We start from the raw sequence: 27,713 nt of genomic DNA, 5'->3' as shown, positions 1-27,713 counted from the left end.
TTTGTTTAGTTGTTTGTTTGTTAGTTTATTTGTCTGTTTGTTTGTCTGTTTGTTTGTCTGTTTGTTTGTCTGTTTGTTTGTCTGTTTGTTTGTCTGTCTGTTTGTCTGTCTGTTTGTCTGTTTGTTTGGTTGTCTGTTTGTTTATTTGTTGCTAATAATGTGATGTGTGTGTGTAGGATGTAGCCGCATTGAGACAGCAAGACATCAAACGAAAGATGTTTTTCCACAGTCAGGTAGATATGTCACACAGGAGGATGTATCCAAGCTCACTCATGATCTTTATGTGTGAAACTATGTTTGTTTGTTTATTACGATTTACTTTGTTTATTTATTTGTTTGTTTCTTTATGTGTTTGTTTACTTAGTTTATTTATTTGTATTTACTAATTTGTTTACTTGTTTGTTTACTTACTTGTTTACTTATTTGTTTACTTGTTTGTTTACTTGTTAGTTTACTTGTTTGTTTACTCATTTGTTTACTTGTTTGTTTCCTCATTTGTTTACTTGTTTGTTTACTCATTTGCTTACCTGTTTGTTTACTCATTTGTTTACTCGTTTGTTTACTCATTTGTTTACTCATTTGTTTACTTATTTGTTTACTCATTGGTTTACTTGTTTGTTTACTCATTTGCTTACCTGTTTGTTTACTCATTTTTTACTCGTTTGTTTACTCATTTGTTTACTCGTTTGTTTACTCGTTTGTTTACTCATGATTTACTCATTTGTTTACTCATTTGTTTAGTCATTTGTTTAGTCATTTGTTTACTCATTTGTTTACTCATTGGTTTACTCATTTGTTTACCTGTTGGTTTAGTTGTTGGCTTACTCATTTATTTACTTGCTTGTTTACTTGTTTGTTTACTCATTTGTGTACCTGTTTGTTTACTTGTTTATTTTTATTAAATCTTGTTCTATTGTTCCTGATCATTATTGTCTAGTCATCTTCTGCTCTTCCATCTCAGACTGCTGCACATGTCAGGGATTGGCATGCAAAGAGTGAAGGGTAATTATCAATTAATTTATTACTTATAGGACAGTTGACATAGACAATCAATTTTGTTCTCTATTGTTGTGTGCTTGTCTTGTGTTCATCTCTTTTATACTCAGCGATGGCATTCGTTACGAATTCTCAAATTCTGACAGTAAGTCAACACATATCTGTAATTAATTGCTTAATTATTAATTAACATGCGTGGTCACGTGATTGTTTTATTTAGTGGCAGTAACATGTTTATACAACGCAGTGACGGTCTCTAATAGCTTCACTTCTATTGCATCGAGTGCTTCTGGTGTATGTCACTAATACAGAACAGTGTGTGTGTGTGTGTGTGTGTGTGTGTGTGTGTGTGTGTGTGTGTGTGTGTGTGTGTGTGTGTGTGTGTCTGTGTCTGTGTCTGTGTCTGTGTCTGTGTCTGTGTGTCTGTGTGTGTGTGTCTGTGTGTGTGTGTGTGTGTGTGTGTGTGTGTGTGTGTGTGTGTGTGTGTGTGTGTGTGTGTGTGTTTGTGTGTGTGTGTGTGTGTGTGTGTGTGTGTGTGTGTGTGTGTGTGTGTGTCTGTGTCTGTGTCTGTGTCTGTGTGTGTATGTGTCTGTGTGTGTGCACGTGTGTGTGCACGTGTGTGTGTGTGTGTGTGTGTGTGTGTGTGTGTGTGTGTGTGTGTCTGTGTGTGTCTGTGTCTGTGTGTCTGTGTGTCTGTGTGTGTGTACTTGCAGCTCTGTCTGTCTCTTAGTTTGTCTGTCTCTTAGTTTGTCTGTCTTTATTTTATTACTAGAGAACGAAAAACCAGAGATCAAAAGGCAACGTTTATACTGGTATGAGGATTGTTTGTGGATTTGCTGTTGGAGTTAGATGTTTGTGTTAGGTGCCGTCCCACCATGGCTTCGAGGTGATGACAACGACGATGATGAGACGTCGATTATTGGTCCATCTGAAGAGTTGTTTTTGAATCACGGTAGGAAGCAATAATTGTTGAGATCATCTGGTCTTTCTTTGTTTGTTTGTTTGCTTGTTTATGTGTCTGTTTATCTGTTTATTTGTTTGTCAGTCGGTGATTGTATGCATGTATGTGTTTGTTTGTTTGACTGTGTGTCTTTGTTTGTCGTTGGCAAGTTTGTTTATTATTTGTAAATGTATTTGTTTGTTTGCATGTTTGCATGTTTGTTGTTTGTTTACATGTTTATGTACTTGTTTGTTTGCATGTTTATGTATTTATTTGTTTACATGTTTGTGTATTTATTTGTTTACATGTTTATGTGTTTATTTGTTTACATGTTTATGTGTTTATTTGTTTACATGTTTATGTGTTTATTTGTTTACATGTTTATATTTTTATATGTTTACATGTTTATGTGTTTATTTGTTTACATTATTATGTATTTATTTGTTTACATGTTTATGTATTTATTTGTTTACATGTTTATGTATTTATTTGTTTACATGTTTATGTGTTTATTTGTTTACATGTTTATGTGTTTATTTGTTTACTTGTTTGTTTTCAGTGTTATGTAAGAAGAATAGAGGCAAGAATCCAAAGCGGGTCGGTGCTGAATTCATGCAGCAGATGAAACACATGAAACGTGATGAGGATGATGATGATGGATGGTTAGTGGATCTTTATTGATCTGTTTTTTTATATATTTGTTTGTCTGTTTGTTTGTTTATGTATTTATTTATATTTGCTTATTTATTTATTTGTTTCTGTTTATTTATTTGTTTCTTTCTTTATTTATTTATTTATTTGTTTATTTAATTGTTTTTATATATTTTTATTTATTTATTTATTTGTTTATTTATTTGTTTATTTGTTTATTTAATTGTTTTTATATATTTTTATTTATTTATTTATTTGTTTATTTAATTGTTTTTATTTATTTATTTATTTATTTATTTATTTGTTTATTTATTTGTTTATTTATTTATTTATTTATTGTTTATTTATTTATTTGTTTATTTGTTTATTTATTTGTTTATTTGTTTATTTGTTTATTTATTTATTTATTTGTTTATTTATTTGTTTATTTGTTTATTTATTTATTTATTTATTTGTTTATATATTCATTTGTTTATTTATTTATTTATTTGTTTGTTTGTTTATTTGTTTATATGTTTGTCTATTTGTTTATTTATTTGCTTATTTGTTTATTTATTTGTTTATTTGTTTGTTTATTTATTTGTTTATTTATTCATTTGTTTTTTTGTTTATTTATTTATTTGTTTATTTATTTGTTTATTTGTTATATGTTTGTCTATTTGTTTATTTATTTGTTTATTTGTTTGTTTATTTGTTTGTTTATTTATTTTGTTTATTTATTTGTTTATTTGTTGGTTTATTTATTTGTTTATTTGTTTGTTTATTTGTTTATTTGTTTATTTGTTTGTTTATTTGTTTCTTTATCTGTTTGTTTATTTATCTGTCTATCATTCTTAGTTTATAAAACATAACACAACAATCAGTTTCTTGTTGTTTCAGGTTGCCTTCATTTGGACGAGTTTGGAATCATGGTCCTCGTTCACACTCAAAGTATGTCTCCTTGTTTGTCTCGTTTGCTTGGTATAACACACATGCAGTCGATTTTGAATTCTGAACGTCAATTCACTAGATTCGAGTTCATAAGTGAGAGCGGAATACGAAAACGTTGCAAGCATGGGGGCAGAAATCACAGGATGCAACACGATGTAATGTGTTTGCTTGTCTGTCTGCTTGTCTGATTTTTTCTTTATCTATCTCTCATTCTGTATGAATCAATTAGTGAACATACGTTATTTTGTAATTTTAATTTTTTAAATTAAATTAGTAAGTATTAGTGTTGTTATAGTTTAACATTAATTTATTATAATTAATATTAATGTTTTGTATTGTTTAATATCAATGTATTGTTTATATTACTTTGATGCATTGCTTAATATTAATTTGTTTTTATGTTTAATATTAATTTATTGTTAATGTTTAATATTAATTTATTATTATGTTTAATATTAATTTATTATTATGTTTAATATTAATTTATTATTATATTTAATGTTAATTTATTATTATGTTTAATATTAATTTATTGTTATGTTTAATATTAATTTATTTTTAATGTTTAATATTAATTTATTGTTGATGTTTAATTAATATTAATTTATTGTTAATGTTTAATATTAATTTATTGTTGATGTTTAATTAATATTAATTTATTGTTAATGTTTAATATTAATTTATTGTTGATATTTAATGTTAATTTATTGTTATGTTTAATGTTAATTTTGTATTGTTAATATTAATGATTTATATTAAATTTGTTGTGTTGTTTAATATCAACTTATAGGATGGTTCAGTACTTCACACAGTATTGAGTGCATCGTTACAAGATGATGATGCTGCACAACGTCAGTCAAACACTTTTACATCTGAAGCTCTCAGTGCACCAACATTTGATGCTTTTCCTGATGCTGTTGTACAACATCCAGAGACTGTTTATACGGGCTATTCAGTAGATCACGTGACATTCAGATCGAGGCAGTTGCAAGACTTGAGCGTTCAGAATCAAACACATGCACGTGTAGACGTTCCAGTAAACACGATTGTTGAGTCACTGTATGTAAGTATGTCTCAACTACAATTATTATTGATGCTAATATATTAGTTGGATGTCCTTGGAGTACACAGACTATTGGCATAATAAATAAATTGGTAATAAATTATTAGTGTTTACTTGTGGTTATTTGTGTGTGTGTGTGTGTGTGTGTGTGTGTGTGTGTGTGTGTGTGTGTGTGTGTGTGTGTGTGTGTGTGTGTGTGTGTGTGTGTGTGTGTGTGTGTGTGTGTGTGTGTGTGTGTGTGTGTGTGTGTTCACATGTTGTATGCATGTCACGTGACATCAAATGATTTTCTTCTAGGATGCTTGTCCTATAGCATCGTCGGCGTTACCAGACACCAACAAATTAAAAGAAAGCAAGGAGACAATGCTGACTCAAGCATCTCTTACTGATAGTAACAAACTTTTGTTGTTGAGCGAAATGCTGGCAAAACATAAACAAGAGCTTCTTCAATCGTTGAAGAGAAAGAAGGGTGACAATCAATAGTATTGTATGATATAGTATTAGTAGATGATATAGGCTGTACTTGGTGGTCAAAACTGGAGGACAATATTGATATTAAAATAATTATATATGAACACACACACACACACACACACACACACACACACACACACACACACACACACACACACACACACACACAGACACACACACACATTCCAGCCTAATTAGCTAAAAGTTGTTGATATTAATAAAAAGCAGTTAGAGGGCAATTTGAGGGTAAATGTAAAAATGTTAGAATAAAATTAAAAATACATGTTTTGATAATATTACATTTATTTTAATTAATTAATTATGGAATCATGTATAATAATTTAATTTAAAGTGCACCACAAAGGTTTGGGTTTGCAAGCACAAACTCACGTTTCATTAATCGTCGCGTCTCCCGATGAATGGACGTTGTTATCTCGTTGTAAACATTTTGTTAATTTATACTTTCTGTTTACACATAGCGGCACGTGCGCTAAAGTAGACACGTGATCGTGAGTAGGTCATATGACTGAGTAGCAGCACTTGGTTCGCAACGTCGTGGAGTGGAGGGTAGAAATCGCTCGAATTTGTAGAGAAAAGGAATTGTAAAGAAAGTTTTACGTTAGAAGGTGAGAATAAAGTTAGAAAGTGAGTAGGGAGGGGTAGGGACATGTTGGTAGAGTGTTGTCGGGTAGTCTTGTGTGCATGGTTATACGTTCATGTGTTACTGTTATGTTAGAATGAGTGAGAGAGACATCACAGCATTGAATCGCCAGCTATGGAGCGCTGTGAGCAGCAAGTCACGTGATGAGGTTGAATGGCTTTTGGATCTAGGAGTTGACGTGAATGCGTGTGATGATGTATATGTATGTTATTGATTGAGTGACTCGTTTTATTGTTGTTCATATCAATTCACTCTAATGTAGGCAAGGACTGTACTGATAAAAGCTTGTAGGAATGGCTACAAGTCATTAGTTGAGCTTTTGGCAGATATCAACAGAACTGGTAAAGGGGTAAGTGTTGATAGTGAATGAATGAATGAAGAGAATGAGATTTAAATGATGTGATAAGATTTGTGATAGGATGGATATTACAGTAGAGACAAACAATAAAACATAATTATTGTCATTACATCATTAGATCAGAGAAGAAACTCACAACAAAGCTACTGATGCCGGCAAGTTGATGGCTGTTATTGAAGCAAAGAGGGAGCAAGTTGGAAAAGTGGAAACAGTAAAGGAGTCGTTGAGAGCGTGTCATTGGATATACACACCGATAGACAGAGAAGTGGAAGATGAATTAGAAAAGAAAGGTGCAGTGTTATGTGAATGTTATGCAAGTGGCTTAACTTTGACAGACTCTCGTTTCATTACTAGGGAAAGAATGTTAGCTGTGACTAGGGCGGATGTGAACATTACTGCAGCAAAGTTGTTTCATTTCCTACCACAGAATGTACACCTCGGCTCTATGTAGTCACTGTATTATAGTGGACACTTTATATTTGTCAACAGAGTATTATAAACATTATAAACAGAATATGTTTCTTTTCTATCTCCTTGATGGAATGAATGGTTATATAACAATGTACAGTACGTAGCCATTTGGACGTTCATTTTATGAAATTTCCATCACACACGTGTGTACACTTCGCAGTTTCCTCTAGACAAAATACAAAGAATAAGAAAATGATTTTATTGTCACATTCCACCTAGTCACTACCAATAGACACTTTACACTTAGACATTCCACTGCCAATGAACAATCCCTTTAATAACTAATTTGGTGGGATTATCACCGTTTCAACTTTTTAAGAAGTTCATCTCTAGCTTCCTAGCTTAAGGTGCAGCTAGTGGAAACACGGCCTAGGCAATCAAGTTTGGGGGGCGTAGCGCGAAACAACGGAGTGCCCTGTGCCAAGTACCCTGGGTCTATACGTACCAGTACAGTAGTATCAGCAGATTTACGGTAAGTACCGGATTCGAAGGTTTTAATTAATTACGTACATGCTGTAATTTACGGTATCCCGCTTGTTGACGATTTACAACTGCCAGGCTATCCAGGGCTAGTGCTCAGTACAGTAGAATCAACGGTGAAGGCAACAATGCAGCTGCTATTCTGTCATTTCATCTATCTACTCATCTTCTCGTAAGCTTAGCAGCAGACCATTTTTATTGCTTAATTATATATAAAGCTTAATTTTTTTATAGTGTTATGAAACCGAGGCTTGTGTTGACATCAACTTTGTTTTAGATATTCACAAACTGGATGCAAGTCATTAGAAATTGCTAATGCATCGTTTTTGTGCAACATCTGCAAACAGGTAGCAACTGCACTCCTTACCTTCAGTTGACATTTCAATAGAGCTGCGCATGTGCAACTAAAGAAATGGTGCTTTTAATTGCTAAGGCAGGACAAAATGAGTTGAAGAATACTGAAAATGTTAGTAAAGCTTTGAACAACGTTGCAAATGAAGTCCGAGGTATTAAGTCAATGCTTTCAACGTTAACGCTGCTTCATTCTGCAGTTCACTTGCCAAGGACAGCTACTACAAGCAGTAGTACTGGTAAGCAACAGAATAAGGTTAAAACAACTATTGCTGATAACCAGCCTACAATATTAAATGCAGTAACGTACATTAAACAGTACAGGACAGTGACCTAGCTAGCTTTTTCACTTTAATTAAGAGGCCGGTATTCACTGTATTTGTAGATATTTTAACACAGTCCATTGTAGCCAGCTAGCACAGCATTGCTGGTGAGAATTCACACGCAGTTGATATTTCGAATGACCTTTGAATGACATTTCCTCAACCAAACCATTGAAGCTCTTTCAGCTGATCTTAGAGTCAATCAAACAGATATTATTAACGATACAAAATTGTTTTCATATCTACTAAACAAAGGGTGTGACTTTTGCAAAAAAATCTTTTTCATATTTGTGTGACAGAAATGTAAGCATCAAAGGTTAGTAGTAGTGGTAATGGCAATAAGAACAATTTTGCAATACCTATAATGCCAGTTTTTCTTTGGGCCACAACAGTCAGCAGCATAAATTAGTGTGCTTTTTTGCTTTGGTAATGATGCTGCTGATCTATAAATCTCTTTGTGCAGGTACTTGCAAGAACATAAAAGCAATGAACCAGCAAGCATCCAATGGACCACATGTGATCGATTCTGGAAATCGTAATAATATTGTAGTATTTTGTGACATGAAAACACTTGGTGGAGGGTGGACTCTCCTTCTTAATCAGGTAGCTGGAATTGTTCAACACTAAATACCATGCTTTATTCATTTTGACACTGTTGTCACTTGCATTTTAGATTAATTCTAACTACTACAGTCTTACCGACAGTCATTGTTCAGACCTCACCAGGCTATCTATTCCTGGCCGACAGTGTGAGTTAGAACGGATTCTCTCTGTTTCAACGGAAATCCTATACACAGATGCTTCTGGTAACCCTTTTCTTCATGCAAGAATCAACGGAGGGCTTTACTGGACAGCATTACACTCAAGGTATGTCCTACAAGTCAACAATTTTTAGGTACTTTAAGCAATGTATTTCCTTTTTACGAAAGTGGTTCGGTTCCAGTTGCTGTCACGTACTTAAGTGGACCATTGGCAGGCTCTTCTTACAACATTGAAGTTAATACGAGATTTCATTGGGGACACAGAAATTATGCTTCTAGACATGGAGGCAAAGTGTAAATACACAAATTCAATAAATGTTATAATTAATAAATAATGTGAGATCAACATATGCAAATTGTAATGCAAAATTTAACAAGCGTTTCGATTAAGTGTAGATCGATATATTGTAGTTTGTGCTGTCTGTTGTAGCTGGTGTATTTTGTAGTCGGTTAGCTGCCATATGTCTTAGTTGTTTTTATGTTTGCAAACTGTACCTTTTAGGTGCAAAATAATCATTAATTAATTAATTAATTAATATAATAGTAGTTGACGTTGACTTAACGTCAAAAATTGAATATTTCTTGTACCATTTTAATGCAGGACAGGAATATCAAAGTATAGCAGATCGTGTCAGCATGTGTGCTGGGAAGACGTAGCAGCAGGCGTCAGAGACAGGCCTTTCCTTGGAGCTGGATGTCGAGGAAGCTCAGCAATTTCATTCTGCCCAGCATATGATCCACCTTATGTCTTTCCATCACAAGCTCGTCGTGGCGGCACTTTTGTGTACAGAAAGTGGGTTCGTTAGTATACAGTCTTATTCGCAATAAACGAAAGCTTTCCAGTTTTGACAGTGTAATGTAATTTGTGGATGATGTGAGCTTGTTGCTATGTCTAATCTGTACCCATCAGCTACTTTGCTTCAATAATCAAGTAACATGTTGAGTCAATGATTTTGAAAATTTTGTATACAAATGCTAAAACAATTAAATTTGGTCATATGATACTGACACAAAGAAACTTCTCAGTTAATTTCCACGCTTACAATTGGTTTAGAACAATTAAAGATTATAATTAATAAGTAGAAAAGAATCTGCTTTTAGTTGGACTATTTTGTACTTTTCTCTTTTCTTTAATTAATTAACTTTGCCCTTGAGGTAGCTACACTTTATGTGTGAAAGAAATATGTTATTTATAAAACAGACCAGAAGGAACAGATGCATGACAAGCAAACAGAGCCAATTATTATTTAATAGGCGGTCTATCATATTGCTGCTGAGGACATTTGTATGTCTAACATTGACACACACAAAATTAATCAGATATTGAGATAAATAATATTGACAAACAAATTAGCCACAAGCATCCGCAATATACTTATCTGGAGAATAATCTGTAAATAAGTAAATTGAAAAGTTTCTCTGGCAAGTGACCTACCAGTAGCCTGATACACTAAGCAACATTTGCAGATCACCTGCAAGATACTGACCAGGTCGCTTCCAGAAAATTTTTAATTTTAATGTTTACAGATTAAACTCCAGGTATAATTTGACTTTAACGGAAGTTGTTTCATATAAGTAACGCGAAAACAAGTCACTCACTCACGTACTTTTCTGTTTATACTCGTACATGTGTACCATGACTGATGCTTGTCATCGTGCGCGAAGGATGACGTTTGACGTGTAGTTGACGCAACGGACGGAACAAGTCATTCAGACCGGCTGCTTTTGGTTGGAGTGACGTCATCATGCCAACCAATTACAGTCGACGTTGTAAGCACGTGGTACTGACCGACTCTCGCATCCTTGTTTGTCTGTCGTACAGTTCGTACATTGTGAGGAGGGTAGCCATAGGCAGCCAGCTATGTTGCCTGCTTGTCATTCAGTCAATCACTGCGCACACAGACACGTATTAGCACCGTGTGTATATGGAACAGGCTAACAACCACAACCTAGCCAAACAAACACCCGGCACAACTATAGCCGATGACGTCATGTTTCGTTGGAAGCACCACCGTGACACGCCCACTGCGTCCACGCCCACTCAACTTCCCGTTCGTCACTCGTATCAGCTCACTCCGTTGCATGAGAAGCATTCGAAACGACATCGCTGTCTTTCAGTCAAGCCCAAGTGTAACCAACGTCTCTGCTCTAGACTCTCCTCATCCGGGCGCGTCAGCGTTGAACCAGAGGACACCGGCTCTGTGACAGACACATTGAAACATGGGAAGTCTCGATGACATCGATTTGACGGCCTTGAAAGTAAGTAAAGCCTCTTTGGCATGGAACTGAGCGAGGAATGACGAGGAACAAACGTTTGTTTTCGTTACAGGACCCGACAGGAATATTCGAACTGATTGAATGCGTCGGCAATGGAACTTACGGGCAAGTCCACAAGGTGAGACTCTCATTTCAATTTTTCTTTCTTTCCGATTGCATTCTAGGACGATTTTCTCGTAATTACGCGCGTTCGAATGGTCGCGTGTTGACGAATCTTGTGATCGCACGCGTGGGAGAGGCTTGTTTTCGCCCAACTTCGCTCGCTTTTTGAGATAGGTGATCGTTTTGAGTCGCTCGTGGACGTCGATGAGCGCAAAACGAGCAGGAAACCGCTCTGGCGTCAGAATTAAGTCACTAATTGGATGGTTCGCGGTTAGTCTGAGATGGAGATGAGGCTTGTCGTGGAGTGTCGATGCGTTTCGCATCTTGTGTACTGTACAGCAGTTTGTTGGTCGGTAGTTCAGGTTGACTGAGATCTCATGGTGTCTAGGGACGACACATTCATACGGGACAACTGGCAGCTATCAAGACCATGGACGTGACAGAGGACGAAGAGGAGGACATTCGTTTGGAGATAAACATGTTGAAAAAGGTGCGAATTGTATGCAGCTAGAGCAGAGTTTTATTACACACTAGAAGTAGTCTAATAGACCGGATTTCAAAGGTATATAAAATGCAACGTGAGATTGATGTTTTGCCTTTGTCAAAGTTTAAGTTAATCATTTGTTTTGTTTTTGTAAATTTTGTGAAGAGGCGTGAAGATGTTAAATTAATTAATTATTCATGTGGTTGCGCTTTTAGTGCTTAGTGGTTTATAATCATGAACAAAAAATGTCCTGTATGTTACTTGATGATTACATGGCAAGTGTACTACTAGAATGGTGATGTCATAGTCTTATACTTCAGACAGGAATTAGTTGCTGGTGGATTTTCTGTTTGAAATTGTGAACATATGATTAGAAGGCTGTGCTATGGGTGTAGTGATTATAAGTGTTCATACTTGCAATGTGTTACATAATTTGCTGGTGCATACCTATGGGGGTGTCGAGGGGTGAGAACAAACTGACCCACTTCAGTCGGAGGTCTTCTCTTACCTCTGTATACTGTACGACCAATCTGCATGCAATATTTGCACCAAATGTAGAAGCTGTAAGTACCTCTGAAGTGCTGACTTGGGTCCCATGCATGTTCTAGATGTAGCTAGATTGATGTAAGCAGATTTAGACTCTAAGACTTCTTGGCATGTACTGTGGAGTGTATGTATTAGTATTACTTGTATACGCTGCATAGGTACTCATGTCTTCCAATAGACCTGGCAATTGATAAATAGATTCATTAGAGTAAAGCATGTTGAAGTGACGGGAGGTCCACTAGAGCACTGAAGGAACCGACCCCTTAATTAAATGCGCCAGGTATGCCCTGATTTGTAAGTTCAAGTTCCAATAACTAGAGTAAGCATATGGTCATACAGTAGCATATGATCACATGTAGTGTTGTTGTTACTACATCATCTGCTGACATTAGCTCAAAAAGTGACATCCAACATTTTGTCTCAATCTGTAAATTTGCTGCTAGATAAAAAGATAATAAGTTGTGGGTGTCCTACAACTAGCATCCATAAGATGCTTACTTTGAGTCATTATTTAATTAAACAGATAACTGACCCTTTACTACTAGGGATGGGGCAATATGGCACTAAGAGTTGTGGTGTGGTAAGTATTGGTAGTAAAAGTGTGAAGTCCTGTGATGTAATGCTGTTAGATATAATCGTGTTTGTCTGTATTGAAAGTTTATCTTAGGTCATATAATTTATCGAGTAGTAGTGGATACTATCAGTAGGTTGCCTTTGATTGTTCTACAGGAGAGTGGGCAGCACTAGGTAATGAGGTAGCATGTATTGTGTACACGCTGGCTTACATGTGGCTTATTACACGCAATTTGTGAGTGAAAACATATAAAGTATACTTACACGAGTTTGCATTGCGTCCGACTGAGTGTAAGCACATGGAAATGAATGTAAGCATGTGGAGACGATGGAGCGGGAATGGGGTATCTTATGTGTGTAAACAGCTGGGTACACGCATTGTGCATATAGTGACAAGGTAATGATGTGTTACCATGGAGTTTAAATGTTAGGATGGAGTTTACTGTCAGGATGAGGTTTAAATGTTAGGATGGGGTTTAATGTTAGGGTGGAGTTTAAAGGGGAAGTCCAACAAGAATGAACTTAACTTGTATGAGTAGATCTTACCAAGACAAATCGATCGGTATGAGTTACTCCGTTATCTTCGCTTTTGTATACGAGAACGAGCAATGTTTCTGTGATGTGCAATGCCCACGCAGAGCATTCCTGGTCGATTAAGCTCCGCCTACTGCAAATGAATATGGATGACTGCTACGGATATATCAAGAATGCCAAATGTGAATGCGAAGATATTATAAAGATCTGCCTTCTTGCCGTCAGTGGTTCCTCTCTAAAGTAAAATGGTGTCGGTAGAGCTGTTTTCCCGCCAGACTTTGAAGCAGAATTCCTTAATAACACGGCTTACCTAGAGAACGCGCTTGTGCTTGAGTATTTGTTTATCCTTGTTCTTTAATATCCAAAGAGAAACGTTCAGCACGCCGTCTGGCATGTGCAACAGAGGATGATCCTATTTTTACATCCAGGATTGTAACCTTCTACCAATCAGTGGCAAAAGAAAGTGAGCAGACCGGATGTGATAATAGGAGCGTCCTCTGTTGCACACGCCAGACGGTGCACTGAACGTTTCTCTTTGGATATTAAAAGAACAAGGATAAACAAATACTCAAGCACAAGCGCGTTCTCTAGGTAAGCCGTGGTATTGAGGAATTCTGCTTCAAAGTCTGGCGGGAAAACAGCTCTACCGACACCATTTTACTTTAGAGAGGAACCACTGACGGCAAGAAGGCAGATCTTCATAATATCTTCGCATTCACATTCGGCATTCTCGATATATCCGTAGCTGCCATCCGTAAAGGCATTTATTCGTTTGCAGTGGGCGGGGCTTAATCGACCAGGAAGCACGTTGCACATCACAGAAACATTGCTCGTTCTTGTATACAAAAATGAAATGAAGACAACGGAGTAACTTATACCGATCGATTTGTCTTGGTAAGATCTACTCATACAAGTTAAGTTCATTTTTGTTGGACTTCCCTTTAAACGTTAGGATGGGGTTTAGATGTTAGGATGGAGTTTAAATGTGGTATCGCAGCACAAGTAAGCAAGCTTTTCATGCAATGTACGTACATCCATGGTTGAAACGTAGTGCGGGTGCTGCTTGTTGAGTTGTAGGTCTTGTACACTCAAAAAAAAGAAATGGTTAAATTAAATTTTTCTTTACTGAAACGAATAGCTGAGATTGTTGTTTATCTGATTAAAGACGTGGTTTGGTGTAAATGGGTGGAAACAGCTTGTGGTGACTGCATGAATTAATAGGCAGTTAATGTATTCTGGAGTAGGGAATGAATATGTATAAAGCTTGGCTTTCTACAGATGGCCTAGAGAAGACATTTGGTGAATTATGTAGGGAACTGCTGTAGTTTGGATTCCCATGGCAGATTGTAGCCATTAGTGGCGTGTGATGTGATGTGATGTGATGTGATGTGTGTGTGTGTGTGTGTGTGTGTGTGTGTGTGTGTGTGTGTGTGCATGTGTGTGTGTGTGTGTGTGTGTGTGTGTGTGTGTGTGTGTGTGTGTGTGTGTGTGTGCATGTATGCGTGCATGCATATGTGTGTGCGAGCGTGCGTATGTGTGTGCGTGCATATGTGTGTGCGTGCGTATGTGTGTGCGTGCGTATGTGTGTGCGTGCGTATGTGCATGGGTGTGTGCATGGGTGTGTGCATGCTCATTGCATTCATGTGTGTGAGTCAACATTATGGAAAGTAACTTGATTTGCATTATTGATTTCCTCTTGTTTAGTATTCGTATCATCCCAACATTGCCACATACTATGGAGCATTTGTGAAGAAAGGACAACCAGGACACGAAGACCAACTATGGGTCAGTGCTCTATTGCTGCTGACTAAATCTATTGGAATGACTTGCTATCGAGGTGTTTGTGTTACACAGCTGGTTATGGAATATTGTGGTGCTGGATCAGTAACCGATTTAGTTCGAAGTATGAAGACACGTTCGCTCAGAGAGGAATGCCTGGCGTATATCTGTCGAGAGATTTTGAAGGTTTGCAAACGTTTAGTCGTTTCTGACGTTTATACTTTGTGAGTTTAATCTCAAGTCTATCAATTTTGTTTCACTTGAGTTTGTGTATACTTTGTTTGTAGCTGTTTGTGTACCATGTTTGTACCACCGGTGTATTCATTGGTCTCTTTGCTGTGTTGTTTCGTTGCTTGCTCGTGTATCTACTAGAGTTCTTGCTTCCTAGTTGGTCTTCCTGTTGTGCATGTTTATGTGCATGCCTGCTTGCCAGCTCATTTGCATGCCCTTCTGTGTGTTTTGTTTATTTGTCGGCTTATGTGTTTATTTTTTCCATGTGCATGTTTTGGCATGTTTGTTTCATTATCCTTCTTGCTGTACTTCGTGATTTTAATGGCCTGTCTGTGAATAGTACGCGTGTGCACACACACACACACACACGCATGCACACATGCATGCACACACACATAAACACACACACACACACACACACACACACACACACACACACACACACACACACACACACACACACACACACACACACACACACACACACACACACACACACACACACACACACACAGTTACTTTAGTCGTACTCATTGTCTTCACTTTCATCTGAGGAGCAGTCATTGTTAGAACCTTCACCTTTTTGGCTGCCTCAGAAATATTTCTCCCAAAATTACCAACAGTGACCAAACTTGAATTCTTCTGTGTAGGATTTTCTTCCCTTGCAAAGAGATGCACTTTCTAAGCATGCACATAAATGTGTGTGTGTGTGTGTGTGTGTGTGTGTGTGTGTGTGTGTGTGTGTGTGTGTGTGTGTGTGTGTGAGTGCGCACGCGCACGCACGTGCATGCGTGCATGCATGCGTGCGTGTGTGTGCATGCGTGCGTGTGTGTGTGTGCGTGCATGTGTGTGTACACATATGTTTATCGTCATACTAAGTGTTGACTCTGATTTTGTTAATTAAATCTTGTGTGATCATTGTGTACGTGTTTGTTCAGGGTGTGAGTCATCTGCACAAGAACAAAGTGATTCATCGTGATATTAAGGGACAGAACGTTTTGCTTACAGAAAATGCTGAAGTGAAATTGGGTAAAGAAAGAAGTTACATGTGTTGTGGACTGTTGTGTGATGTTAACTTTGTCTTGTTTGTCAGTTGATTTTGGAGTCTCTGCTCAGTTGGATAGAACGATTGGCAAACGAAACACATTTATTGGAACTCCGTACTGGTCAGTTGGTGCAGTGATTCTGCTCGGTCACACACACACACACACACACACACACACACACACACACACACACACACACACACACACACACACACACACACACACACACACACACACACACACACACACACACACATGCATGTACTATAACCATGTTGAATACTTTATATTGTAGGATGGCACCAGAAGTCATAGCTTGTGACCAACAGCCAGATGCATCTTATGATCACAGAGTACGACAAGGTTTTGTGTGTTTTGTGTTGTCATTGGTAATTTGCTGTTGTGCAGGCTGACATGTGGTCACTCGGCATCACGTGCATTGAACTTGCAGATGGAGAACCACGTATGTTATGTTATATTGCTAAGTATTGGTATGTGGTGTGTGTGTGTGTGTGTGTGTGTGTGTGTGTGTGTGTGAGAGAGAGAGAGAGAGAGAGAGAGAGAGTGGTGTGTGGGTGGTGTGTGTGTGTGTGTGTGTGTGTGTGTGTGTGTGTGTGTGTGTGTGTGTGTGTGTGTGTGTGAGTGGTGTGTGTGTGTGTGTGTGTGTGTGTGTGTGTGTGCATGTAAGTATTGTGATTTAGTGGTGTTATGTGTTTAGCTTTGTGCAGCATGCATCCCATGCGAGCTCTCTTCCTCATTCCACGGAATCCTCCACCAAGGCTAAAGCAGCCTAGAAAATGGTCACGAAAATTGTTACATTTTTTGGATCTCTGCTTGATCAAGGACTACACAAGAAGACCAGCAGCAGACAACCTACTCAAGGTTAGACGTACCATTTAGACATTTTGACACAGCAGAGTGATTGATTTCATGTAAACGATATTTTGATTGCAGCATGAATTTGTCAATGTTCCTCATGATAGACAAGCTCGCATTATGCTCAAAGATCTGATTGATCGATACAAGAAGAAGAAGAGTCAGAACGATGAGTACGAGTATTCTGGAAGTGAAGACGAGGCTGGAGACGTGTCTGAAGCTGGGTGAGTGACGACTGCATAGATGAAGAGGAAGACATTGTGCTTGTTGTTTATTCTGTTGCTTGACTGTGTTTTTCCTGTCTGTCTGTCTGTCTGTCTGTCTGTTTGTCTTTTGTCTGTCTGTCTCAATACATATATTTTTCATTTAAATCAAACATTTACATCATGAGCAACCTAAGACAACAAGACCATTACGGTCCTGAAGTATACAAATTGCACTTTCGCATTGCAACGTTGTAGTGTCACTGAAATGATTGATTGCCACTTGTTCTTGAAATGGAAGTTCCATTTTGTCTTCCTTCATCATCCCTTGCATTCTTTGCCAGCTTGTTCAAATACTTAGCTGCTTGTTCCCACAACAGCCAAAATGTTCGAAAACAAGAGGAATGACCAATGGGCAGGACCCTTCTGGGAGCAGCTCAGAATTATACTTTGCCTCTTTCTTCTCTTCCCGTTTCATTGCTGCTGCTCCTTCTCTGGTGGCTGCCTTCACTGAGTCCAAACATCATGGATGAGCCAATGACACATCTAATCCAATGTCTGCACCTGAATCGGGTCTGTCTGTCTGTCTGTCCGATGTCTGCCTGTCCGATGTCTGCCTGTCTGTCTGCCTGTTTGTCTGTTTGTTTGTCTCTGTGTGCCCATCTGCCTGTGAATGCATCTGTTGGTTTGTCTGTTGGTTTGTCTGTCTATCTGCTTGCATACTTACCTGATCATTTGTCAAGAACGTTTCTCTGTAATCATATCTTGTTTTGTGATGACACTTACCTCTGTCTGTTATACTGAAACAGAACTCTAAAGACAGAGCAATCGTCTGCTGGTTTGTCATTGATGAGAGGAGGAGCTGGACCTTGTGAGCAACATCACTGCTTAGTTATACATTGTTACTTATTTCTCTTTGGTTACCTTTATATAGCATCTCCAGTTGAAGCCGCAGTTCACGAAGGCATCACTGACCTCAAAGCTTTAGGAGGCAACCGACGAGAATCTCAAATAATTCGGGGACTAGCAGTTCCAACACCGGTAGACTAGAGTACACACGTTGTGATCTAGTTTGTCATTATTACACATTGTCTCAGGGCATGCGTGCAGGTGATGCACTTCATTCTGCTGTTCATGAAGACGAGGAGGAGGATGAGGACGCAAACACACCCGTTGACAAAGATGGAACAATCTTAGCATCCGATCCCATGAAACCAATGTGAGACATACATGTATATCGTAGTAATGGCAACTGGTTTTATAAGTATGTGAATGTGGCAGGTACGAGACGTTTGGAGATACGATGATTGTCCACAATGGAGCTGACAGTGAGTTTGTATTGTGTAATCATACACGAGTCATTTTCTTACCGTCCGTTGTCGTTAGGAACTCCACTCATTCAAGATGCAGGCAACCGTGGACGAGGCGCTCTTGTACACAGATTTACTCAGTTGCCTGGATGTACGGTAGATGATCTCTGTTTTATGTAGGGAGCTTCGGATGGATTACAAAGACTCGACTCGTCCACTCCATCTCGACCTGTGGCTAATGGACTTGCTGCCGGTTCTAATCCTCATACGTCTCGATTGATGACGGGAGAAGTCAACGCTGCACCTAAACGTTCATTTGGTGCTTTTGCTTTCAAAAGGCATCAGACTCCTTCTCCGGTTGTTAATGTGAGTCCAGTCCCGAGTGCGATGGCGGTGGAGAGTCAGGCAATGGCTCCTGAGATACGGAAGTATAAGAAGAAGTTTCATGCTGAGATTCTTTGTGCATCGCTATGGGGAGTCAATCTGCTGGTGGGAACGGAGAATGGACTGTTGCTACTTGACAGGAGTGGACACGGGAAAGGTGGGATTTGCTAAGTTGCTGCTAATTGCTTGCTGCTTGCTTGTGTGTGTGTGTGTGTGTGTGTGTGTGTGTGTGTGTGTGTGTGTGTGTGTGTGTGTGTGTGTGTGTGTGTGTCAGTCTGGCTGGTATGGTCGTGTATGGTTGCACATAAAATCGATGTAATGTGTCAGCTAAGTTAGAAAACGGACAATAAGCTTTTGTTTATTGTTGAAGGAGCATAGCTTGTTGAGTAGGAAGAACGATGCTCCCAAGTCAGTGTGTTTGTGCCTGGCTACTTGTCTGTCTGGGGTGTGTCTGTCTGTCTGTCTGTCTGTCTGTCTGTCAATACATATATTTCTTTTACAAGAGGTCCCTAACTACGACTAAGAGTCAAACAGTCAATGAGCTAACAGAGATACTAATGGCACCAACTGAGTCACCACTATACTGGACTCTGCTTATCTTCTGCAGTAACACTCTTGCATTGCACTGCTGCATCGCAGTTGAGAATCATGTTCTCCGGTAGTTCTTGAACTCGTCCTGTCTGCACTCAGTTGTTCATGTTGCTGTTGATGAGAGCTGGTTGAGATATTTTTGGGTCTCTTGCCCCCACCTACCAAAGTGCTCCATTACCAGAGGAATGAAATCCAGTGTAGTTTTTGGCGTATTTGTCATTGTTTAGCATTCCTCTTCAAGTTGCTGCTGTCCCATCTTTTAGGGCTGCCTTTGGAAGAGCGTCAAGTGTCCATAGATGTGTCAGAGAGATGTCTAACTCTACTTCTTTACCGGAGGCAGAATCCACTACATATATGTATATGTCAGGTCTGCTGTCACAATCCAGAAAACGGTGTTTGGTTCAATTTTGTGAACAACATGCAGCTGGCTGAGGCACTCAGACGATGTTCGAACTATTGTGTTGAGTCCAGACAGGCCCTCCGCCATACTTACATGTGATGAGGTGGCACCCATCCCCATCAAGTGGTTTCCTGCAGTCACATTTGACCATCCATTTGGCAATTGGCATGTGGATACCCAGCCTCATGTAAGCTGCCAACTGAAATTGTTTCGGTTCTAGTGCGAACTTACACGAACTAGGTATGGCCTGTAGCCAAGCTCCTGAACCTTTCCCTTGGAGGGATCTGAGATGAGCTGCTTCTCTGACACTAGCAGTAGTGTCTATTCTTGATTGAATTTCTGACTTGACTGACTGACTTGTTAACTTCTGCTGTACTTTATTGGTAGACAGAAGGCTTGACAGAGTGAATTGTGATGGCAATGCCTGCTGCAAAGAGTAGCCAACAGTGCCCATCTCTGACGCTGATGTAGTCAGTATATCTGTTAGACTATTAGTTTCAGGGAACCGTTTCGGTAATCACACTATAGATTGAGCCCATGATGACACATAGGCAAAGCGCATAATTGATTATAAAGAGGTCATCCCAAAACCTCTGTATTTGATGGGCAGTACAACCTGATCCCATTGGCTTGATGTTATACTGTTACAGCACAGCAGACTGCAGAAAGTTTTCTTAGTCAAGCCATTGTGTATTGAAGCTGCATGAGATAAACTGCTTGGTCATATTGATTGAGCTAAATGGTCAAGATGTCCCACATGATAGTGTCTTAGTAGAAGCATGGAACTCTGCAGATCAGTAAAACCAATCAGTTTGTCACACAGATCTTTCTCCCTCTCTGTCATTGTAAGGTTGCATCAGCCACAAACTTATCTGATCCAATTGGTATTCCTAGAACTGCCATTCCTTCAGATGAAACAGGAATGTGGAGAGAACTTGATAATGATTGACAAACCAATGGTGAGGGAGTGTAACACTGGTGTTGGTTCTCCTACTGCAGATGCATCATTGAGATATGCTAGCAGTGTGATGGCAGGATATTTCTCTTGTAGTTTAGATAGCAACGGATGAATACCAGCGGAGAAGAGGACTGGACCTGAAGGGTCTCCCTGATGCACTTCTTCTGAAGATAAACAACAGTATGATCTCCTTGCAAGTAGACCAAAGGACTTGATGATGAATACATTTGAGTCACATGATAGAACAAGTCAGGAAAGCTGTGAGACATTTCTTCTAACAGATGAGATCGTTTGATTGAGTTGAATGCGTTTTCACATCTGTCTGAGTAAAATCCAAGTTGGATTCTCCTCCAAAAGAAGTGTATGTGATGAATCACAAGTTCACACCCTTTTTCTGTTGCGACACCATGTTGTAGTGGTGAAAAGTACCTGGAAAGTGATTACTTCTTTTGTGCAGAGATAGCTGTAGCTGTTAGTTTTCTAAGAGTCTCTTGTATTGCAATAGGTCTCACATCATTGTTTGTCTTTGCTAATGCAATCAGGCGTGCACCAGACATAAGTCTCAAGATTTCTGGTGGTAGTGATGTTTGGCAATGACATTACAGACTAAGTATAATAGATCAGCTGTCACTATGTTGTCTGTCTGTCTGTCTGTGTATCCATCTCTGTATGTGTGTTGTCTGTTTGTTGTCTGTCTTTCATGTCCCTCAAAGTGTAATGGCCAGCTACACGATTTGGCAACTGATTTGTTTCACTTGTTTACAGTGTTCCCTCTCATATCTCGTCGTCGTTTTGCTCAAATGGATGTGCTTGAAGGTCTCAACGTGCTCGTCACGATCTCAGGGAAACACAACAAGATGCGAGTTTACTATCTCAGCTGGCTGAGACACAAGATCATTCGAGGTGACGAGGTGAAAGAGAAACGAGGCTACGTGACCGTAGGTGACCTGGTGGGCTGTATTCACTATAAGATTGGTATACTATGTGATTGACTTGTGATGATGATGAAAGTTGTAATTGGACTTTGTGTAGCCAAGTATGAAAGAATGCGTTTTCTCTGCATTGCACTGAAGGATAGTGTTGAGGTGTATGCGTGGGCACAGAGACCGTATCACAAATTCATGGCATTTAGAGTAAGTTGGAATCTGTGGAGATAGTAAAGGCGGGGCAATAGCTTGCATGTGTGTGTGTGTGTGTGTGTGTGTGTGTGTGTGTGTGTGTGTGTGTGTGTGTGTGTGTGTGTGTGTCCATTATCAGCCATATTTATGCTAGATTGTTTCTGTGTTATGTCTTTGATTTTGTAATTTCAATTTTGTGTTGCTGAGTTTGTGGCCATATCATCCAGATAAATGGCACTCTACTGTAGTTGCCGACACCCATTAAGATCATCTAAATGAACGTTCAGTGTGCATTGTCACAGTGTACTTTATGGAAGGAGGTGCATGTCACGGTTACTGTAATACTGGCATTGAAATGTGAGCAGAAGGATTGATGAGTTTACCATTTAATTAAACATTTATTGCTTTTTTGCCCGTGATTGTGCTCCACACAACTCATGAGACCTTCCATTGATGTCATTGGGCACATATTCTACTACACTTTAGTATCTCATAGTTTTGGAATTATGGTGTGCAGATTTTGTTTAGTTAGAGGCCTGAGACTCAGCATTACATGATTGCACTGTGCAAGTGTGGTGAACGCGGTCTATACTGAATACATGTGTGTGTGTGTGTGCTTTAGTCATTTCCCGAAGTTGTTCATCGTCCTCTTCTCGTCGACATGACAATCGAAGGGTCTAACAAACTGAAGGTTATCTATGCGTCTGCAGTCGGCTTTCATGCTATTGACATGGACACGGGATCTAGCTATGACCTCTACATGCCACCAAGAGTAAGACAGATGGACGTAATGTGGATTGTGTGAGTATAGAATATTGATGTTTGTGCAGCATGGACGTTCGGGTATTCATCCTCATGCCATTATTGCCTTTCCCGGTGTGGATACTCAGGAGCTGCTACTCTGCTACGACAGTCAGTCAGACTGTAGTCTCAGTTCTCTTTTGCTGTGATGTCTGTTGGTGTTGTTGTGTTGTAGACGAAGGAGTGTATGTCGATACATTTGGAGATGTGGTAAGGGACATTCGTCTGCAGTGGGGAGAATTGCCTACCTCTGTTGGTGAGACTCTTTTCTGCTTGTTATATCAGACAGCAGTTTTGTTGACTACTGGACTGACACATGCAATCAAACATGACGTTTACACTTGTCTCGAAGTTTTTTGGCTGACTATTGATGGAATGAATTTTTACAAGTTTCCATGGGGACCACATCAGCTTGATTTGTTGTTTCATGGGCCTGACTGGTCAAGAATCTTGTTGCTAACAATAAATTATGTCGTCCAGTCATGTGACTTAATTAACTGACATTTGCATATGTAGCTACCACTCAAGTGCATGTCTTCTTCCTTGTTTGCCTGTCCCAGTCTCTTCATTAAACAAGGCAAACCCATAGATAGTGAAATGTGACTGGTGAGCTTTGTTTAATGACTTGGTTAAGATCAGTTGCTACAACCTTGGTTGCCCGACAAGTACAGGTTTGTCGTGGCCCAAAGTTTGTATGTTTTTTGCAAACTGACCAACTTGCCCTAATATCGTAGTTGGCACGTGAAACAACAAATCAAGTTGACGTGTCGAGACTTTCTCTCTTGTTTTGTGCTCTACTTCTTCCAATGTTTTTTGAGTAATATTCTTTTTGAAAATTTTACCCTAAAAAATAGGATAATAAAAAACATTTTTGGCCTTGAAAATTGCTGTATGTCCGAGCTTTTTCCTTGCATGTGCACACGAAACATTGTTAAAATGGCTGCTATATGGAACTCTGCAGCTCAAGATGGCAACTCAGCAAACAAGCGAGTGACTTCTCTTTTCAACTACGGCTTCTGCTTTCAAACTGAAATGCCAGTAACACTTCCTGTGTGATATACTGCTTCTGTAGATAGTCAACTGGCAGAGAACTTTTGCCACGGTATTGTGCTACGTGTCATTGAACTGTTTAGAGAATTGAATCAGCTTGATAGAATAATTAAACAAATAATTAAATCAAAAATGGGTAATATCACACATCAAGACCTTGAAATATTATGATTTGAAAAAATTCAAAATTATTTTTGGAGTCTTGAAAATATTAGAAGCAGTAGCGTACATAGAAGACATTGTAACATATCACTACCACACTTGTCAAGTTGTGGTACCTGCACTGACAGTGACTGCTCAGACACCAAACTTGTTTTGCTAATATACTGTGGGGTACATAAGCTTATAGATGTGAGTGAGGTCGTACGCCTCTTTGTTATGTATACTGATTGAAAGCATGAGATTATAGTATAGAATAGACTCATGATTGAATGGGAGTCAGTTGACAGAGTTTTGCTGTACGCGTGTACATATTGTGATGTGGTGGTGTTGTTGTGCATGCCTGCATTATGTGGTGTGTCGAGATTATCCGTGACCTAAATTTGTATCATGTACCAGCGTATATCGGAACCGGTCAGATCATGGGATGGGGATCAAAAGCCATTGAGATACGATCATTGGAAGCCGGGTCACTAGAAGGCGTCTTCATGCACAAACGAACACAAAAACTGAAATTTCTTTGTGAGAGAAACGACAAGGTCAGTGAGACACAACCAACATTCGAGTAACACCAGCAACAACATTTATTTTTTAGGTATTCTTTGCTTCGATTCGAGGCAGCTCTAACTCGCAGGTCTACTTCATGGCTCTCAATCGAAGAATCCCAGGAACATAGATTTGTACGTTGACATGTGGTTGATGGTATTTTTATTTTTAATTGACTATTGTAAGAGGTTGCAGGAGTAAGTAATAGGTAACAGTACAGGACACTGATGCATCATAAGAGTCTGCACTAATACAGTAAAGTGTGTTCTAGACGTGCAGTGTTTAGCATTGCCAGACTGGATGTGTACAAAGCCTTTGTTGGTAAACTGATCTTGTTGTGTTAGTGTTTATGGATACTAACAATCAATTTGCATTGTATTGGTGATGTCACGAAGTAGATACTTGATGTGCGTTTTTGGATATAGTGATGGTTGAACAAAATTAATGGAAGATTGTGTAGCTGTAAATGCTTGGTTCCTTCTCTGAGGCACGCGGCATCCTCTAGCTGTATGATTGTCATACCATATGCATACCAGCAAGCTTTTTGGGTGATGTGAGGGTTAACCTGTCTTGTTATAGTTGTTCTGCTGCCGTGGCTTGTCCTAGGACTACATGTGGCTGCCATAACTGGTCCCAGACCACTTGTGGCTGCCATACTTGGTGCAGTGCTGCCAGTAGTGGTCCTACAAGGACCATTTATGGCAGACACAAGTGGTCTAAGGACCAGTTATAGCAGTCATAAGTGACCTAGGACCAGGCATAACAGCCATAAGCAGTCTTAGGGCCATTTAGTGCAGCCGCAACTGGTCAGGATATCTGATTCTATACACTGAGCCCATGTATATACAAATGTACTAGAATATGGTACATTTGCTATCAGCATGTAACTTGCCAGTAGTAATCACTTGCAACCTACGTACAGTATATAAACGTATATACTTAACACTGGTCACAGTTCTATGGTACACTTGTAACCACTAAGACCAGACTTGCACAATGTACATAATACCATCCTTTGCAACTACATAGCATTAGACCATCTTCCATATTGTAACCATCCAATGTATGAAGAAATTTAAAATTTGCGCATGGGATGCAGACCAATAGTGGCAAGGGTGGACCATTTAGCATAGCCCACATCTAGCCCAGGTCATGCAGTAATGGTAGGACCAGTTGTGTCATGACAGCTCTACCTACAGACTTCATGTGTAAGAGAGGGCCCTATGCAAGATACCTCAGGTCCTCTACCACAAAAGGGTGTAGCAGCATTAGGATGGTCCACATGTAACCCTGTTGGTCTAATGTGGTGTCTTCTGTTTCTTACACTTCCTAATGAGTTGTCGCAACCCCTGAAAATCATTGATCAATATCTGATACTAAAAACAGTTAGTAGCCTCCTTGGTTGTACAGTACCTCTTCTCCCTCAATCCCACTTTTGCACTTGTTGCCACTCTAAAGTATTTACCTCTAACCTGTACATCTCTGTACTGTCACATCCATGCTTTCACGTAACGCATTCAATTGAACAAATATGAGACTGTTATTGACTTTCACTGTATTTATATTGATTTCACTATTGTAAGCTTTGTAGCAGTCTATTCCTTGTCTCCTGCTACTACTTTCTTTCCTCCCCTCAGTCTTCCTGTTCTTCTTGCAGCAATGAGACCGACCTTGCGACCTGCTGGAGTGTTCCTCCTCACCGTCGATGGTTTACCAATATGTTGATGGTTACCACCACCGTGTGGATGTTCAACAGGCTGTCAAAAACACAAACTAGCAAACATTCACATCTTTGATAGAGTTCTGGCTTACGTTCATCGCCACACCGCGAACACGTGGCCATGAGTTTCTCTTCACTTTGTACTTGTGATAAGCTCGTCCTGCTTTCAGTAGAGGCTTATCTATTCTTCCTCCACCAGCAGCAATACCTATGAGGCCTCTACATGTCGACAAGATGACTTTCTTTGCTCCTGATGGCAGTCGTAGTCTTGTTTTCCTTGTGTCAAGATTGTGAGACACAACAGTTGCGTAGTTGCCAGATGCCTTGGCCATCTTACCACCATCCCCAGGTTTCTGTTCAAGTGCACACACAACAGTCCCTGCAAAAAACGATGAACAGATAAATAAATAAAACCTTAAATAGCAGGATATACTGAATGAGTTGAAAAATTAGATACTAATAGACGAATCAGAATAGATTCTATCTGAGTGTCATTTTGCCCCTACTCCTCGCAATCTAAAACAAGTTAATCTAATCCACCATTGTTCACTCATTCTGCACACACAGAAGTTGGGACTTGAACTAGAAAAATTATAAAAATCAAAGGGTGACTGCCGACTTCGAACTCCAGCATAACTGTACATACACCATACATAAATGATAACATGACAAGGTATTACAAATACCAGCCATTTCAATGCGAGCTTATTAATATTGATTGCATCAACATATCAATCGCGTAACTGTACAGTCGTCTCAATTCTGTATGTCATTAGCTGATACAGGAAAGCATTGCTTGACTCATGCCATTTCAACAAATACTTTCTGCCAGAAATCATCATCCTTTTACACTTATCACACACCTGCCACCCCATCATCCACTATCAATTAATTAATTATGGATACACGCGTGTAGTACTCATGACAAACATTCAAAACACTAAGTTTGAAATCATTAAATCAAAACGCAAAACAAGCTCTACAAAGCTAAACAGCTGATGTACTCCATTTGATTTTACGGCGCAAATTTCTTAAGAATTTGATATCCAGCACACGCCCACACACCTGCAATACAACCTTTCTGCCTTCTTACCTTCTGGCATGGAGCCTACTGGCAGGCAGTTTCCGACTGCAAGAGATGCTCTCTTTCCGCAATAGACAAATTGTCCTGTGAACATCCCCTCTGTTGCTATGAACAGTTCCTTTCTCAATTTGTAACGGTAAGGATCACGAAATGCCACTCTAGCGAGGGGAGCGCCACGACCCGGGTCGTGGATGATCTCCTTGACTATACCCTTGATATAACCGTGACGCTCTGCGTAGTCTAGAGTTCTCAGTTTGGCCGCTCCTTTGCGATGTTTCGTGTGAGAGCGAAAGACGGACCCGTGGCCTTTACGTTGTCCGCGAATAACACGACCCATCGTTCACCTATCACAGATTACAAACAATAGCACGACAGTGCTGTAACCAACGAGATGGCAGCGTACCAACTGGATAGAACCGAACACCTGTCGATTACTAGAGATACGGGACATGGAAAAGCCGGGTATGTGACGACATCCGGGC

At 39.2% G+C, this 27,713-nt stretch overlaps 4 protein-coding genes across 4 annotated transcripts in view; 3 read left to right on the top strand and 1 right to left on the bottom strand.

The window, feature by feature from the left end:
- LOC134196291 (centrosomal AT-AC splicing factor-like) overlaps nucleotides 1-5,425 on the top strand; it is an 8,432-nt gene extending 3,007 nt beyond the window's left edge. Inside the window, exons 5-15 of the mRNA XM_062665386.1 lie at nucleotides 177-233; nucleotides 938-1,002; nucleotides 1,107-1,141; nucleotides 1,217-1,290; nucleotides 1,769-1,808; nucleotides 1,859-1,948; nucleotides 2,496-2,598; nucleotides 3,467-3,517; nucleotides 3,597-3,672; nucleotides 4,308-4,580; nucleotides 4,878-5,425. Coding sequence (XP_062521370.1) covers nucleotides 177-233; nucleotides 938-1,002; nucleotides 1,107-1,141; nucleotides 1,217-1,290; nucleotides 1,769-1,808; nucleotides 1,859-1,948; nucleotides 2,496-2,598; nucleotides 3,467-3,517; nucleotides 3,597-3,672; nucleotides 4,308-4,580; nucleotides 4,878-5,063 — 1,050 coding nt within the window. The 3' untranslated portion in view covers nucleotides 5,064-5,425. The remainder of the gene's footprint in view (nucleotides 1-176; nucleotides 234-937; nucleotides 1,003-1,106; nucleotides 1,142-1,216; nucleotides 1,291-1,768; nucleotides 1,809-1,858; nucleotides 1,949-2,495; nucleotides 2,599-3,466; nucleotides 3,518-3,596; nucleotides 3,673-4,307; nucleotides 4,581-4,877) is intronic.
- A 138-nt stretch (nucleotides 5,426-5,563) lies between these two features.
- Nucleotides 5,564-6,564, top strand: LOC134196227 (uncharacterized). The gene is made up of 5 exons (XM_062665310.1): nucleotides 5,564-5,680; nucleotides 5,791-5,917; nucleotides 5,978-6,064; nucleotides 6,192-6,363; nucleotides 6,428-6,564. Exons 2-5 carry the CDS (start codon nucleotides 5,792-5,794, stop codon nucleotides 6,439-6,441), a joined length of 399 nt encoding a protein of 132 aa, XP_062521294.1. The 5' UTR covers nucleotides 5,564-5,680; nucleotide 5,791; the 3' UTR covers nucleotides 6,442-6,564.
- A 3,948-nt stretch (nucleotides 6,565-10,512) lies between these two features.
- LOC134196226 (misshapen-like kinase 1) lies at nucleotides 10,513-24,812 on the top strand. The gene is made up of 24 exons (XM_062665309.1): nucleotides 10,513-10,718; nucleotides 10,789-10,854; nucleotides 11,227-11,328; nucleotides 14,680-14,760; nucleotides 14,830-14,940; nucleotides 15,924-16,014; nucleotides 16,079-16,151; nucleotides 16,327-16,384; nucleotides 16,440-16,494; nucleotides 16,750-16,913; nucleotides 16,986-17,131; nucleotides 17,920-17,981; nucleotides 18,045-18,151; nucleotides 18,208-18,329; nucleotides 18,392-18,438; nucleotides 18,497-18,543; nucleotides 18,601-18,961; nucleotides 21,519-21,728; nucleotides 21,786-21,886; nucleotides 22,494-22,643; nucleotides 22,702-22,783; nucleotides 22,848-22,928; nucleotides 24,281-24,420; nucleotides 24,477-24,812. Exons 1-24 carry the CDS (start codon nucleotides 10,680-10,682, stop codon nucleotides 24,555-24,557), a joined length of 2,577 nt encoding a protein of 858 aa, XP_062521293.1. The 5' UTR covers nucleotides 10,513-10,679; the 3' UTR covers nucleotides 24,558-24,812.
- Nucleotides 24,813-25,967: 1,155 nt separating this feature from the next.
- LOC134196486 (large ribosomal subunit protein uL2-like) lies at nucleotides 25,968-27,694 on the bottom strand. Its single transcript, XM_062665629.1, has 4 exons — nucleotides 27,635-27,694; nucleotides 27,241-27,575; nucleotides 26,240-26,526; nucleotides 25,968-26,184 (listed from the first exon to the last, which is right to left on the bottom strand). The coding sequence occupies exons 2-4, from the start codon at nucleotides 27,566-27,568 to the stop codon at nucleotides 26,023-26,025; spliced, it is 777 nt and encodes a 258-aa protein (XP_062521613.1). The 5' UTR covers nucleotides 27,569-27,575; nucleotides 27,635-27,694; the 3' UTR covers nucleotides 25,968-26,022.
- Between the last annotated feature and the right edge of the window lie 19 nt (nucleotides 27,695-27,713).

This window comes from Corticium candelabrum, chromosome 21 (genome assembly GCF_963422355.1).
Source record: "Corticium candelabrum chromosome 21, ooCorCand1.1, whole genome shotgun sequence".
Lineage (NCBI taxonomy): Eukaryota > Metazoa > Porifera > Homoscleromorpha > Homosclerophorida > Plakinidae > Corticium > Corticium candelabrum.
Note: the sequence above shows the minus strand (reverse complement) of the source record. Positions and strands in the feature narration are given on the sequence as shown.

What these genes read in the sequence shown, in the direction of transcription:
- LOC134196227 (XM_062665310.1), top strand. Translation starts at nt 5,792, where the DNA reads ATGAGTGAGAGAGACATCACAGCATTGAATCGCCAGCTATGGAGCGCT. An exon ending in ATGCGTGTGATGATGTATAT is followed by an intron (nt 5,918 to 5,977) that starts GTATGTTATTGA and finishes ACTCTAATGTAG; the next exon opens with GCAAGGACTGTACTGATAAA. An exon ending in TCAACAGAACTGGTAAAGGG is followed by an intron (nt 6,065 to 6,191) that starts GTAAGTGTTGAT and finishes TTACATCATTAG; the next exon opens with ATCAGAGAAGAAACTCACAA.
- LOC134196226 (XM_062665309.1), top strand. Translation starts at nt 10,680, where the DNA reads ATGGGAAGTCTCGATGACATCGATTTGACGGCCTTGAAA. An exon ending in GACACGAAGACCAACTATGG is followed by an intron (nt 14,761 to 14,829) that starts GTCAGTGCTCTA and finishes TGTGTTACACAG; the next exon opens with CTGGTTATGGAATATTGTGG. An exon ending in ACTTGCAGATGGAGAACCAC is followed by an intron (nt 16,495 to 16,749) that starts GTATGTTATGTT and finishes TTATGTGTTTAG; the next exon opens with CTTTGTGCAGCATGCATCCC.
- LOC134196486 (XM_062665629.1), bottom strand. Translation starts at nt 27,568, where the DNA reads ATGGGTCGTGTTATTCGCGGACAACGTAAAGGCCACGGGTCCGTCTTT. An exon ending in AGTAGGCTCCATGCCAGAAG is followed by an intron (nt 26,527 to 27,240) that starts GTAAGAAGGCAG and finishes CGTTTTTTGCAG; the next exon opens with GGACTGTTGTGTGTGCACTT. An exon ending in TTCGCGGTGTGGCGATGAAC is followed by an intron (nt 26,185 to 26,239) that starts GTAAGCCAGAAC and finishes TGTTTTTGACAG; the next exon opens with CCTGTTGAACATCCACACGG.